The sequence below is a fragment of the Haplochromis burtoni genome, unplaced genomic scaffold (genome assembly GCF_018398535.1).
Source record: "Haplochromis burtoni strain Fernald_Lab_line unplaced genomic scaffold, NCSU_Asbu1 Contig_404, whole genome shotgun sequence".
NCBI lineage: Eukaryota > Metazoa > Chordata > Actinopteri > Cichliformes > Cichlidae > Haplochromis > Haplochromis burtoni.
The window spans coordinates 51,053-63,919 of NW_024582765.1; the positions used below are offsets into that span (position 1 = coordinate 51,053).

Genomic DNA, 12,867 nt, shown 5'->3' on the forward strand with positions numbered 1-12,867 from the left:
CAACCTTCCAACTGGTCCATGGCCTGGTCTAGCAAAATTCTAGTTAATCCTATTTGCTACTTCAAACTGGGAGCTACCACTACTGTCATCTACTATATTTTACTGAATATTGATGAGTACTTCAAACAGCAATTACTTAAAAGACACCATACTGTCCCGGTTAGACTTCCACAGTCACAAAAAAAGCTGCTCTAGTGGCAATATCAACATAAAGATAAGTGTCTGTTGTTTCAAGCAGGTATTATGTGAAGTTAATTCAAAACATTATTGTGAAAATATAATTCAACAACTTTTATTCTGAACTCAAAAATATAAGAAGCCACAATCCTTATCCAGTGTGTACAGGGTGTCTTTGAGCCATGCACTTAGTTTTCAGGTCACAACACCAAACAGATCAATTAATAAAGTTGGCTTCTTACAAATTAATCTTCTGAGTTTGGTTCCATTATTGCTGTCAGCTTTTTCACTGTAACTCCACCAGTTATACGATTATTTACAGTGGATGTTCCACAGTACTTTGTAGTACTTAGAGTCCAAAGGGTGTCTTCGAGAACTCAGTAATCAAAACCTGATTCTGAGTATAGGATACACACAGCTACTCAAAAAGGAAAGCATGAGCAGAAACTGTTCAGTTTAATACTCAGATGCTAGAATGTTATAAAAAATACAAAGTCATCTTCACTTTCCTGTCGTACTAACAACGGTGATGGTAGTGGAAAGCAAGAAAAGCCACATTTCTCCTCCTCCGTTTACGTGTGAGATCGCTGACGTTTCCAGAACCTCTTGACCTCGCTGTGTCCCTGTGGTGTCACCACCATCACTCTGTGGGCCACATCCTGCCACACCAGACAGCCCAGGCCCTGCACCAGAACACCTTTGTTAGACACCAGCAGGCTACAAAGACAGTCTTGGCATTTGATGAACAGAAAAGTCATTAAAAAGATGTCCAACTGCTGTAACTACATGTCGATCGCATGGAATTATATGAATACATACAGTGAAAATATGGCACAACGTCACTGGCTCTTGTGCTGTAACACCAATACAGGAGTTATGTTTAAGAAAATTTGTACTATTACAACTTGTTACGTTTTGTTGTACACCAGGACGTGCCATTATGAAGACATTATGAGCGTCTTGGAGCAGCAGGTACAAGCAATGCTGGAGACCTCAAAATCAAAGTAGCATATCCTAACTGACTAAGGATCCTTAAAAACATTACACAGTATATTAATCTGTTATGATTCTGGTATTAATATAAAAACAAACCAACCTGAGCTCTGTCTCGCAGAACCTCGAAGTCAGCCTGGGAGAGGAACTGGTTATAGAGCACGCCTGAAGGGGGGGGGACACACACACACACACGCGGACACACACACACACACACACACACACACACACACACACACACCATCAGTTCTCTTCCTCTCTATCATAGTGTAGAGTTCATGCAATGAGAGTTACAGCTCAGCTATTTTGAAAGGTCTCTGTGAGCAGTGAGTCCAGCATCACCAGGAAGAATCAAATGATGGTTCACAGACATTACATAGAGCGCCAAGGAACCACTCACTGATAAAAGTGCATGTACACAGTCTGCTGTTCATTGCCACTTCATTAGATACACCTGTTACTTGTAAAGGCATATGACTAATCACTGAATCACATGGCTGCGACACAATGCATTTAGGCAACTAGGCATCATCAAGATGACCTGCTGAAGTGTGAACTGGGCATCCTCAGAAAGAAGAAGAAGAAAGAACAGTGGATTAAAATAGCCTGACTGTTGGGATTGTCCTACACAAGCAATCTCATTTACAAAGAGCAGTCCAAAAAGGAGGAAACATTGAGTGAGCGACAGTTTGCAGGGAGATGTTTCACATCTAACAGGGAGGGCGGGTATTTTTCACCTTTACCACAAACTGAAAACAATATGTGAGAGCAGCAGACTACTTGTTAGCATGGCACGATTACTGATGCACGCCTGTAATTAGCACAGTGGATATGTACATTACAACAAATTTATGAAGACAAGAAATAAACAAGAAGTGTTAAGTGTTGTTTTGAACACACACACTTGATAAACATGCTCACCCTCTGTGAACTGCAGGCGATCTCTCTCCAGCTCCCACAGTCTGATCTGGTCTGTTATAGTTGGAGGCAGCACCGGGGTCTAAAAGCACAACAGAGGATGAGGATACTTTGCAGAGCGATTAACCTGTTCATTATTCATTTTACTAGACTGAACTGCAAAAAGAATCAATGCTGTACCCGAGTGAGCATGACAGGGTGAGCTCTGGTCCTCAGAAAATGGATAATCTGAACAGAAGAGAACACAAAATGTAAAAACTCAGCTCTGGAGCTCTGGAGCCGGTCGCCTTCAGAGGGACTAGACTCTGTCCCAGTCTGGACTTATCCACAGCGGGTGGGTATACTTGCACCGGCCCGGTTTGCTGTGGCATTTTGGATTTAAATAAATTGCCCGTGATTGTAAATGTAAGTTTTCTCTGTGGCCTGTCCGGGGTGTGCGCCGCTTCGCTGCTCTGGATTCAGGTGTGCGTTAACACAAAATCAAGTAGGGAAGACATGTGATCCTGAAGTTGTTGCTGAAAAGTATTACTAAAAGTTTCCAAAGAGGAAATCAAAGGTTTATGTGAGCCAATTCTTTCACACATTTACTGAGTGTTCACTTTCTACTGTAACATCAGGCCATGTGACGAAGGTTACAGCTCTGTGGTGGCAATGCATATGGGAGTGCAAGTCTAATGTTCTGTCATAATTACTTTCTGTGTTTGTTCCAATCTGTCTAATGTTCACAATTTGTGTTTTTGCTGCGGCTCCATCAGTACAGGGGATTGGAGGATGGGAAAGATGAGAACTGAATTTTTAGTGTGTAAGTAAGCCCAGTGCAGCAGTACCTGCTGTGCAGTGATCCCGTTGGCGATAGCCTGTTGCACAGACTCCCTTGTCAGCTGAGCCACAACTACATTGGGGAAGCGGTAGAGCATTTCACTGAAGAGAGCCACCAGAGCAATCTGAAGTTCTGAATCTGTGAGAGTCACACAAACACAAGTCTGGACAGGTTCTGTATGATAGCTGTGCATCCTTTCAAATGAAACAAAGGGGAAAATTACACGAACAATTAGAGATGCTACTGTAAAACAGTTAAAGGAAGTCAGGGTCAAATTCTATGCGGTTTACAATGGAGCTTCAGCCATCCTGACACCCTCTTAATCAATGGTTACATAGTGGCTAGATGTGAAAAGTCTTGAGGTGTTCCCACATACTTGTGTAGGCATAGATACGATAATTGGTTTCCACCACAATGAAACCTGCATCTCCAGTACCAGGACTGGAAGCCAGGTTAGAGGAGGAGGAGCTGCTGGCGACTCCTGCAGCCAGAGTGATTGCCAGCCTGGTGGGGTAATATCTCCTGGACTTCCTCTAAATAGCAGAAGATGGAAGCATTAAAAAACAACAACCAAAACCAGACTTCTAACTACTGATAGTGTTCTGGTAACTAACTCTATACAGATTTCAACCATTTTTAAGCATTTAGGTGATTTTGCCTTCCACAGCTCTTTGTGGTGACAGCGTAATCAGACCAGTCCAACCCTGCTACGTAACTGCACTAACTCGCGCTGTGGTAGCAGCTAGCAAACCAGGTCTCACGTGCAATGGCTCTGTCAGTGTTGTACTCTAGTCCAGGACACACAGGTTTCAGTTTGAAGTGTTTATTGTAAGCTGTATTTAACTTTTTCCCTCTAAATGCCCAAATTTGTCAAACAGTAGAAATGATTCTACTGTTTTTAATGATTCTACACTTTCTTATTTACACAAGAAAGAAAACCAATCCGAAGAAGAACAACAACTGGTTAAGTAAAATCAAGCCACAACCATTAAAGCTAGACCCATTCGAACAGCTAGTTGGGTTGTTTTTTTGCACACAAAGTAAGATTCTCAAGTAGCTCACCTTTCTCTGGAACACCAGTCCAAACTCTCGCAGGTGCTGCAGAAAAGTCAGTAATGACTCGCTCATACCCTCCACCGAGTAATCCTAGAGCACACAGGCAGCACGTTAAAGGAAGACCTGAGACCACCGTATTACAGCAAAGTTATATTGCTTTTTGCACACAAACCCAGTAAAAATAATCAATTAAAAATGAATAAATAAGTCAAACAGATGCTAACTGCTGTGCACTCACTCTGCCCAGACTAGAGAAACTGAGCTGGAATAAGAATGACAAGATCTCCACCAGGTCCATCCCTCTGGACTACAAGACACAAAGTATGAGATATGAGTAGATCGGTTCAATTACACATTTAAGCATTTAATAACAAGCAAAGGAAAACAAATAAACTCCATCTTGGATCATTGCATGCACCACATGGCACTTTACACAGCAGGGCTGAGGTCTTACAACAGCAGTGAGATAAAGATTCGCTGATACGGAGTCATTTCTACAATCTCCTCGATCCTGAATGGACAGTTTCTTTTTGTGAGATCAACACTTTTGGTCCGTTTCAGGCTGGGGCTTCAGCTCTAACATTTTAATCCAACACAGAGGACACCGAGACACGTGTGATGCAGCACTGACAAAAAATGGAAAGCTGAAGATGTTTTCTCTGGGAGTAAGCAGGATGGACAGGATGAGAAATAAGGAACAGCTCATAGTAGGAGAGGAGGGAGGGTGGATATGGTGGACAAAGGATGATGAAGATGGAGCTGCCAGGCAAGAAAAGTGGAAGCCTGAGAGGAGGTTCATGCATGTAGGACATGCAGAGGGCTGGTGTGACAGACGAGGATGCTGGGATAGGAGGAGATGGAGGAGGATGAACCACTGTGGAGAGCACTAAAGGGAGCAGCTGAAAGAAGAGGAGGATCTTGAACTATGGGCACAGATTTGATGTCCTCTTTTTAAATCGATATTAATGATGCATTCAACATTGATCCACAATTAAGAGGTGGCTCATAGCATTTTTATATAATTTATATTTCTGTACGCCTGTCTGGTCCAGGTCACCCTTAAAAAGAGGTTTTTAATCTCAGTGGGATCTTCCTGTTTAACTAAAGGTTAAATTAAAAAAAAATTAATTAATGACAATTTGTAGTCATTAATATTAGTCTAATGTAACCATAATTATTGTCTTTTACGGCAAACTTGCCAGCAGAGTGGTGTTTCTTGTTGGACATAACAGGAAACAAGTACAGCTCTGCACACTCTGCAGCTCTCTGAGAGTTTGCTTAACTGTTCATCGACACGGATCGAGTATGTCCTCAGGTCGAGCTTTAGTTGCTAGGCAACTGACAACTAAAATCATTGGTGAATAAACACCTCAAAGACAGTCTTTCAACAAGCTTTACAAATGTATTTCTATCCATAATTACACTTTTAATTATGTTACATCCGGATTCATCCATCCGCTTCCGCTTCTCCTTTTCAGGGTCGCGGGGGGCGCTGGAGCCTATCCCAGCTGTCATAGGGCGAGAGGCGGGGTCCACCCTGGACAGGTCGCCAGTCTGTCGCAGGGCCAACACACAGGGACAGACAACCATTCACACTCACATTCACTCGCACATTCACACCTAGTAGCAATTTGGATTAATCAATTAACCTATCCCCACAAGCTGCATGTCTTTGGATGGTGGGAGGAAGCCGGAGTACCCGGAGGGAACCCACGCAAACACGGGGAGAACATGCAAACTCCACACAGAAAGACCCCGGCCTGATGGTGGAATTGAACTCAGGACCTTCTTGCTGTGCGGCAACAGTGCTAACCACCGTGCCACCGTGCTGCCATCAGGATTCATTATTCACTTTAATCAACGTGGAGCGCAACAGGATGATTAATGATTAATTACGATTAAATGGGTCTGGTGACACGAAGAGCCTGATTGGTTCAGCTAAAGATGTTTTTCTTACTTCACAGGGAAATGATGGCTGATTCAGAGTGGGAACAAAATGAATTTACATGCTGATGTAAAGATGCTGCCCAGTTTTCATTGTTATTCACAACTGACAAGTTTCACTTTGTCTCACAAATAGATTTCCATTCCCACACAGAGCTCAGCCCTTCAGGCCAGTATGTGCACTATATAAAGCAGATATCCTTAGAAAAGATTTCTGTGACCCAAAGTAGGGTTTTCAGTCCAGCCAGCGTCTGCAGCAGCTCGCATCGAGGACCAGAGCCCCGTCTGCCTGAACACGTGCTAGTCAGAGTAATGACAGGCTACAGACTCTAGAGCCTCAACGACCTGCTCGTCAGATCAGTTTAAACCTGATCAGGTTGAAGTAGTAGAGAGGCATACCTGAGCAGTTTTGAGGTACTGCAAGGTGAAGTACCATAGCTGAGAGGCTGTGTCCAGAAGGAGGAACTGGAAGCCAGCTGAGGTGATGTAGGGCGCCTCTCCTGCTTCACTGACAGTCGGAGAATAAATCAGGACAACATGAGATACAGCGCCGACATTACTCGCCAACAAACCCTCCGCATGGCGGGTTTCTGTTAACGCCATGGAGATGAAAGAAAATGTATTTTAGCATAGTCTGCTCTTTACTGTTACTTCTTTCATACAATGTTACAGCTGTCCACTTTGGATTTCCTCTTACTCAGGCGCACCCAACACGTTATTTACATTTGACCTGAGCTCACACAGGCTGCACACATCATCCCCCCCAGCCTGAAGCCTTTCTTTGATGTTTTCTGGAAAAGTCTGACCTGGGCTTCCTTGTCTTGTACGGTTACAGTAACAATCTACAGCGTCAGTGGTTACTAATCGTAGAATCCATCAGGCTCGGCAGCTGGAAAACTCATACGTCATGTACAGGCCAAGTCACTGAATACAGACTAATTGAATTTACACTGCATGGGTGTGTCTAGCTTTAGGCGCCGCCTGACTCTACCCAGCAATTGAGCTAGAGTACTTGAGGCCAGAGAAAGGAGAGCTGCCAGAGAGCCTTTCTGGTTTTCAGCTAGTGAGCTGTGTGTGGTGACTGCTTACGACTGGTCTGTGAAGACGAGTGTGTGACTGGCCTTCTGTTTAGTGACCAACTTTGAGTGTTTCCTTTCTTTTGAAGGTGACAGTGGCTTGTTGTCTCTTTCAGTTTAATTAGCATGAAACAAAAATTAATAAAAACCTAATTTATCAATTTTGCCTTCATGTCTCTTTGTTATTACGTTCCTCCATCCCTTGGAGCTTCTAAAGGATATGAGTACCAATTCTTTTCCCCGCATTAAATAGTCCAATCACCATCAGACAACAGCCAGAGGATTCAAGCCATGTTTCATTCATTTTTCAACACTGACTGTTTCATTGACTGCAGCCAAAGCAAACGCCACAGGGCTACAAATAAAAACATGAGCACTTCTTTATAGAGAAAACCAACAACATCTCACAGTAACAACCATCACTGGCAAGAATGCAGATGTTTTTGACTGGAGCGCATTATAATGCTGAATTTCATTCATATCACATGAGCTGTAAATGCAGATTTAAAACTGTTTTAGAGTTTTTACTGTTACATTACTCTGGCCACTCTGCTTGCATTGCTCTGCAGTGCTCATATGGCACAAAGTACATTTGCAGATTTTTCATTAAAAAGTTCCTGATTTTTAATTTAAATGTACTTATTGTTTATAATGTTTGCACAGTCACATTTCACTGTGTTTTGTACTTGTACGACTATGCATGTGGCAAATAAACAATCTTGAATCTTCTTACTTTCATATACATTACATGTAAAATGTGAATGTGACATAAAGACTACTGCATACCTTTTCATGAGGCCTGCTTGAACCAAAAGCTGTGCCAGGTCCTGGCTGACAGCGCTGGGAGAACCCACCATAAACTGCAGGATGATCTCCCAGCGCTCCATAGCATAGCGGTCAAGACTCTCGATGTCTCGTGCATGGCGGTCAGGGCCCAGCGTGCTCCCCTCATCAGCCCAAGCTCGCCCCCTGTGTGTTGAAACAACAATGATTTGGCTCTCTTGGTTAATACTGGTCCTGCAGGAATGAAAGAAAGTGAAACCAAGCAGGTAACAGGACCTCACTGACTTAGTTTTGGGCCCAGTAACTGTTGTGGATAGGCGTAGCTTTGGGTCACGTGGTGTCGGTAACAGTAATAGTGATTGCTATATCACCTGTTCACGTCCCGAGGGAATTTTTGTGAATGAGTGGGCGATGGGGGAAGTCGACTTTTGCTGACCGCTCAAGCTTAGAATGTTTTTGATCAGTGTTTTTCTGGATTTTAAGGATTTGATAACAACTAAAGAAGTTTTTAAGCTGGAACTTTGACTTACGTTTTGAACAACGGGCGCATCAACATTATTCCCCTATTCAGCTGCTCGGCGACTCAAAGGCTTGACAGTCGCCAATAGTAACCATGTTTTCACTTTTCAAAGAACAGTTCCTAAAAGAGAGAGAGATGCTGCAGCCCCATGACTAATCAGTATTTTCACAGTGGCAGACGTACCCCCCGAGCAAAGCTGTCCTCAGGTTGTCTTTAAACACCGGATTTAAAATGTATCCCTGCAGACCACCCTGCAGCTGCTGACTGTGCCAGAGGCGGAGACCAGCCAACACTGAGACACATTCATCGTGGTCCCTGCAGGAGGAAGGCAAAGACAAAAAACAATGAACAGAACTGGTTATCACGTTGAAATGTGCAGTCCCCTGAAGATGTCAAAGACAAACTGCAAACACTGAAGAAAACTTATTTCCTGTTTCAGAGACACAGGGATGCTCTGCCATCCAAGGACAGAGCACACCTGACAGTTATCAATCACTTCATGAGGCAGACACAGGGTTGAACAGCGAGTCATGCAGTTAAATGATCTGCACCATGTGTTATGCTGGTCAACTGCCGCTCCAGAACCAAACATACAAAGGGGACAAAGAGCACAATGAAGAGAATAAATTTAAATCTACATTCAACCATTTAGGAAACACCTCTAAGCCACACACGAGGAACATAAAAGTGTAACAAACGTCTAATAAATTCATGGCAGTTACCATTATCTTGTTTTTAATATCTTCTGCTAAGCTGTTAATTGCTTCACAAACCAAACAGGCTGCTGACTCTTTGGCAACAATTCCTGCTCTCATTTTAGTCTCCGACAAATGTTTCAAATGAGTTTTAAACAATGAGGAAAAAAGTTTAAAAGCAGAAAACAAGGGCACTGACACAAGCCTGATATTTGAGGCATAAAAACAGGGGCTCTCCTGCTCAGACCTACCAGGCTGGGGTCATCAGCTGACAGGACCAGTGTGTTACAGAGCTATTTAGAAATTTACTGTGATTTTAATGAAAAAAAACAAAACTTTGGAGTTTGTTGTGCATCAGCCACCAGTGATGTGCACCAAAGTTTAGCAGGTTGTTATTTTGCCCATGCTCTAACTCTTCTATTTTCATGAGAATCAGCAGAGTAGTTTTGTACTTGACTGACAAACCGACACACCGCGGACAAACAGAACAACAGAGGCAACTTACTTCTGACTGTCTTTCTTTACCCACAATGCCACAGCTGCCTGGGGGAGAGGCTGATCCAGGAACAGCATGCGCATCACATAATTCTTTGCCAGAGAGGGGAGTTCCCTGTAAAATATCAAAACACATAAAAAAAACAGGGAAGAAAATTCACTCAACACTTTCCATATAGCAAAAAAACGATTAAAGTGTGAAAGGCATGAAATGCTTTTGGCTTCTGACGGTGATGATGCAGAACCAGTCACAGGCACGCACCTGTACACAGCCAGGCATGTCGCTGGGTGGTTGTAGAGTCTGTCCAAAATCTCCGGACTCAGCTCCTTCAGGTATTCATGCAGGTTCTTGCATTGCAGCTGGACACGCAGCTTCATGGTCTCCAGCAGCAAAGAGGAACTTCAGCAAACGCGGTAAAGCTACTTCATACCCACGAGGCTCCCAGATTTCCTTTAGAAACACAAAAATGTAAAATTGCTTCAGTCGTTTTGTCAGACACGGGGATCTGACGGTATCTGACGGAAGACTCCGTATTCTGTGGATCCAGCTTTATTTCTGCACATGTGTATTCTGCGTGTATAACTGGACTATAACCAGGACAGCTGCGCCACACAAAGCTACCACGTGAATACAAATATAAAAAGCTATTTTACCGTAAAGTAAACCGACGTCTTCCTATAGATAAGTACTTGTGCTGTTCAAAGTAATTGTTATTGCTCGATAGCTTTCTCAGCTTTCTGAAGCGGCCATGTTTCCAGGTCATGTGACCTGAACAGGAAAGTTCTCATTGGTCGTTTTCTTCTTCTGTTGCTTTTAATTGAGATCGTACTATTAGAAGGGTGCTATGTCGCCGCCTGCTGCATTTAGTTTGGAAACGCTGACATCCGGGGAAAATTTTTAAAAAGGTGCTGTAAAATTACAAAGTGGATTTGTATTGTGGTAAAACCTGTATTTTACGGAAGACTCGAGTCAAAATGTTGGACATTTTACAGTTTGCTGTTCTGTTCAACAGTGTTGTGTTATGTTGGGTTTTTTTCTTCTTCTTCTTTTCACAACCCAGTTATACAAATGAAGGCAAGCTGTATAATAAAATCACTCCCTGTATATTAAAGTACAGTTAGACAAGAATCTGGAATATGAACTGTTAATTACGCCCATCCTTGTGGACTAGTTTGTTTGTGGACTTAGTTTGTCTGTTTGTTATTTTATCCTGTGCCTTTGTTTTTATTGTTCTTTATTTTGTCTTTGTTCTATTACGTGTTTTATTCTATTGTTAAGTATCTTGAAAGACATTTTATAAATAAAATGTATTATTATTAGTAGTAGTAGTAACTTTTTTTAAATAAATTACTAGTGAGTAACTTATACCAAAGTGTTCAAATATCCAGTACGTGAGTGCACTAGCATATGCTAGTACTCTAGCATGAGAGAATAGGTTGTCTAATACTCAGGGTAGGGTAAAGGTAATATCTCTCCATACTGTCTCCGTTTTGGAACAAGTGCTTGCATACCCTGGGGTGGCTGTAGCTCAGGTGGCAGAGCAGGTCAGCCACTAATCAGAAGGTCGGTGGTTCGATCCCAGGCTGCACCCTGGCTGCATGCCAAATATCCTTGGGCAAGATACTAACCCCATGTTTGCCTACTGGTGGTGGTCAGAGGGCCCGGTGGCGCCAGTGTCCGGCAGCCTCGCCTCTGTCAGTGCGCCCCAGGGCACCTGTGGCTACAATGTAGCTTGCTATCGCCAGTGGGTGAATGACTGAATGTAGTGTAAAGCGCTTTGGGGTCCTATGGACTAGAAAAGCGCTATACAAATGCAGGCCATTTACCCTGATAAACCCCCAGGAAACTGTGACTGTAAAGCAGCTGATACAGCTCTTACAAAGGTATAATCCAATCTGCACCTATACCTTTCAAAGCTGCTCTGTCTTCCAACCTGAGCTTGGCCAGAATCAAAGCAAATATTACTGTCTGATACCCAACACAAGTCATTTTTGTAATAAAGAGCTAGCTCATTTAAAGTCTTCAATGTCAACACAAGTGAAGATGGCCAACAAAATAAACCTATCAGAGAGCTTGTACATTCTTACAAAGAAGAAATGTCCTGCTGAGCAAAACAAACGCACCAGTGTCTCAAGGCAAAGAAACGCTCTTCAGTTGTCCTCTGAATACCTTCACAGAGTGACAACTGTAAACAAAGGTTTCAAGAACAAAATGTTATTGCAAATAAAAGATATTGTGACCCTATTTTCCTTTCATTTGACACCTTTTAGTTTATGTGGGGGTGGTTTGTCCTACATTTCTGTTAATCACCTGCACACAATCCTGATTTGTGATCAGCAAATGGCGAAAAATCATTAATTATAGAAGAAAATTAGAAGGGGCACGTTATATACTTGATTAACAATATGACAGGTGAATCCAGGTGAAAAGACTCCTTGTATTCAATCGCACATTATCTGGTCATGTTATGTTTATTAATTCCTTCCAAGGGCATGGACGGAAGGGATATGTCCCCGCCAATAATTTAAACTCTTCGAGTAAAAAAAAACAAACGCGATAGAAAGGGGGGGAAACTGTCAGCGTCTCATTCAACCAGCGGAGCAGAAAGAGTTAAATTACGTCCTCTACTGGAGTCCTACGTCATGTGACAAATATGGCCAATGTGATTGGCTGAGCCTTTCAGGGAGCTCTGTTTGGTTTTAGCAGCGGCAAACCTGCGCTGCGAGGAGGAGAGGAGGACGGCAGCAAAAAGAAGAACCTGGATATAAGAAAGTGTTTTTCAAAGAAACCTGTAAGTCGCTTAAAGTCAAGTTCACTCATAAAATGTGTCCGTCACAATAACGTTACAGGCTATGCTAGGCTTTGGCCCACATCAGTCTGAAACTGTACGTAACCATGAATAACGTGTTTTGGAAACTAACTGCACAACAGGCAGCACTATTAGTTCTCTCAGTCTCAGAGCAGCATTTCTAATTTTGATTGAAACTGTCAGAGAAAACGGCAGCCTCGAGCAGCCAGGATATTAGTTTACAGAGGCTGTTAGAATGTCTAACGTTAAAATGTTGGTGACACAATAATTTCATCCTAATGGTACTGACATATTCATAAGGTTAATTTTTGAGACAAAATATCACGAGGTCGTCATGATTTTGCAAATATCCACCTTGTAGTGCAGTTTGCACAAATTGTTTCAAAAATGCACTCAGCCTGGAAACATCACTGATGAGTCAAGATCTGCACAAACTGACAGAAACACTGAATCAGCTCCACATTTTATTCTTATTGTCATGTTTGTCCTATTTGTCAGGTGACAGAAGAACCAACACAAAGCTCAGAGAGTGATGGTGACACAAGGTCACAGGTGAAACTGGAGGATGACTTGTTGGTTC

At 42.7% G+C, this 12,867-nt stretch overlaps 1 protein-coding gene across 1 annotated transcript; it reads right to left on the reverse strand.

Moving 5' to 3' along the window:
- Nucleotides 1-276: 276 nt before the first annotated feature.
- On the reverse strand, nucleotides 277-10,277 carry gtf2h4 (general transcription factor IIH, polypeptide 4). The gene is made up of 14 exons (XM_005944984.3): nucleotides 10,132-10,277; nucleotides 9,740-9,928; nucleotides 9,488-9,592; nucleotides 8,471-8,602; nucleotides 7,771-7,953; nucleotides 6,308-6,416; nucleotides 4,203-4,271; nucleotides 3,971-4,054; nucleotides 3,285-3,441; nucleotides 2,916-3,046; nucleotides 2,269-2,316; nucleotides 2,092-2,170; nucleotides 1,274-1,335; nucleotides 277-860 (listed from the first exon to the last, which is right to left on the reverse strand). The coding sequence occupies exons 2-14, from the start codon at nucleotides 9,853-9,855 to the stop codon at nucleotides 750-752; spliced, it is 1,386 nt and encodes a 461-aa protein (XP_005945046.1). The 5' UTR covers nucleotides 9,856-9,928; nucleotides 10,132-10,277; the 3' UTR covers nucleotides 277-749.
- Nucleotides 10,278-12,867: the final 2,590 nt, after the last annotated feature.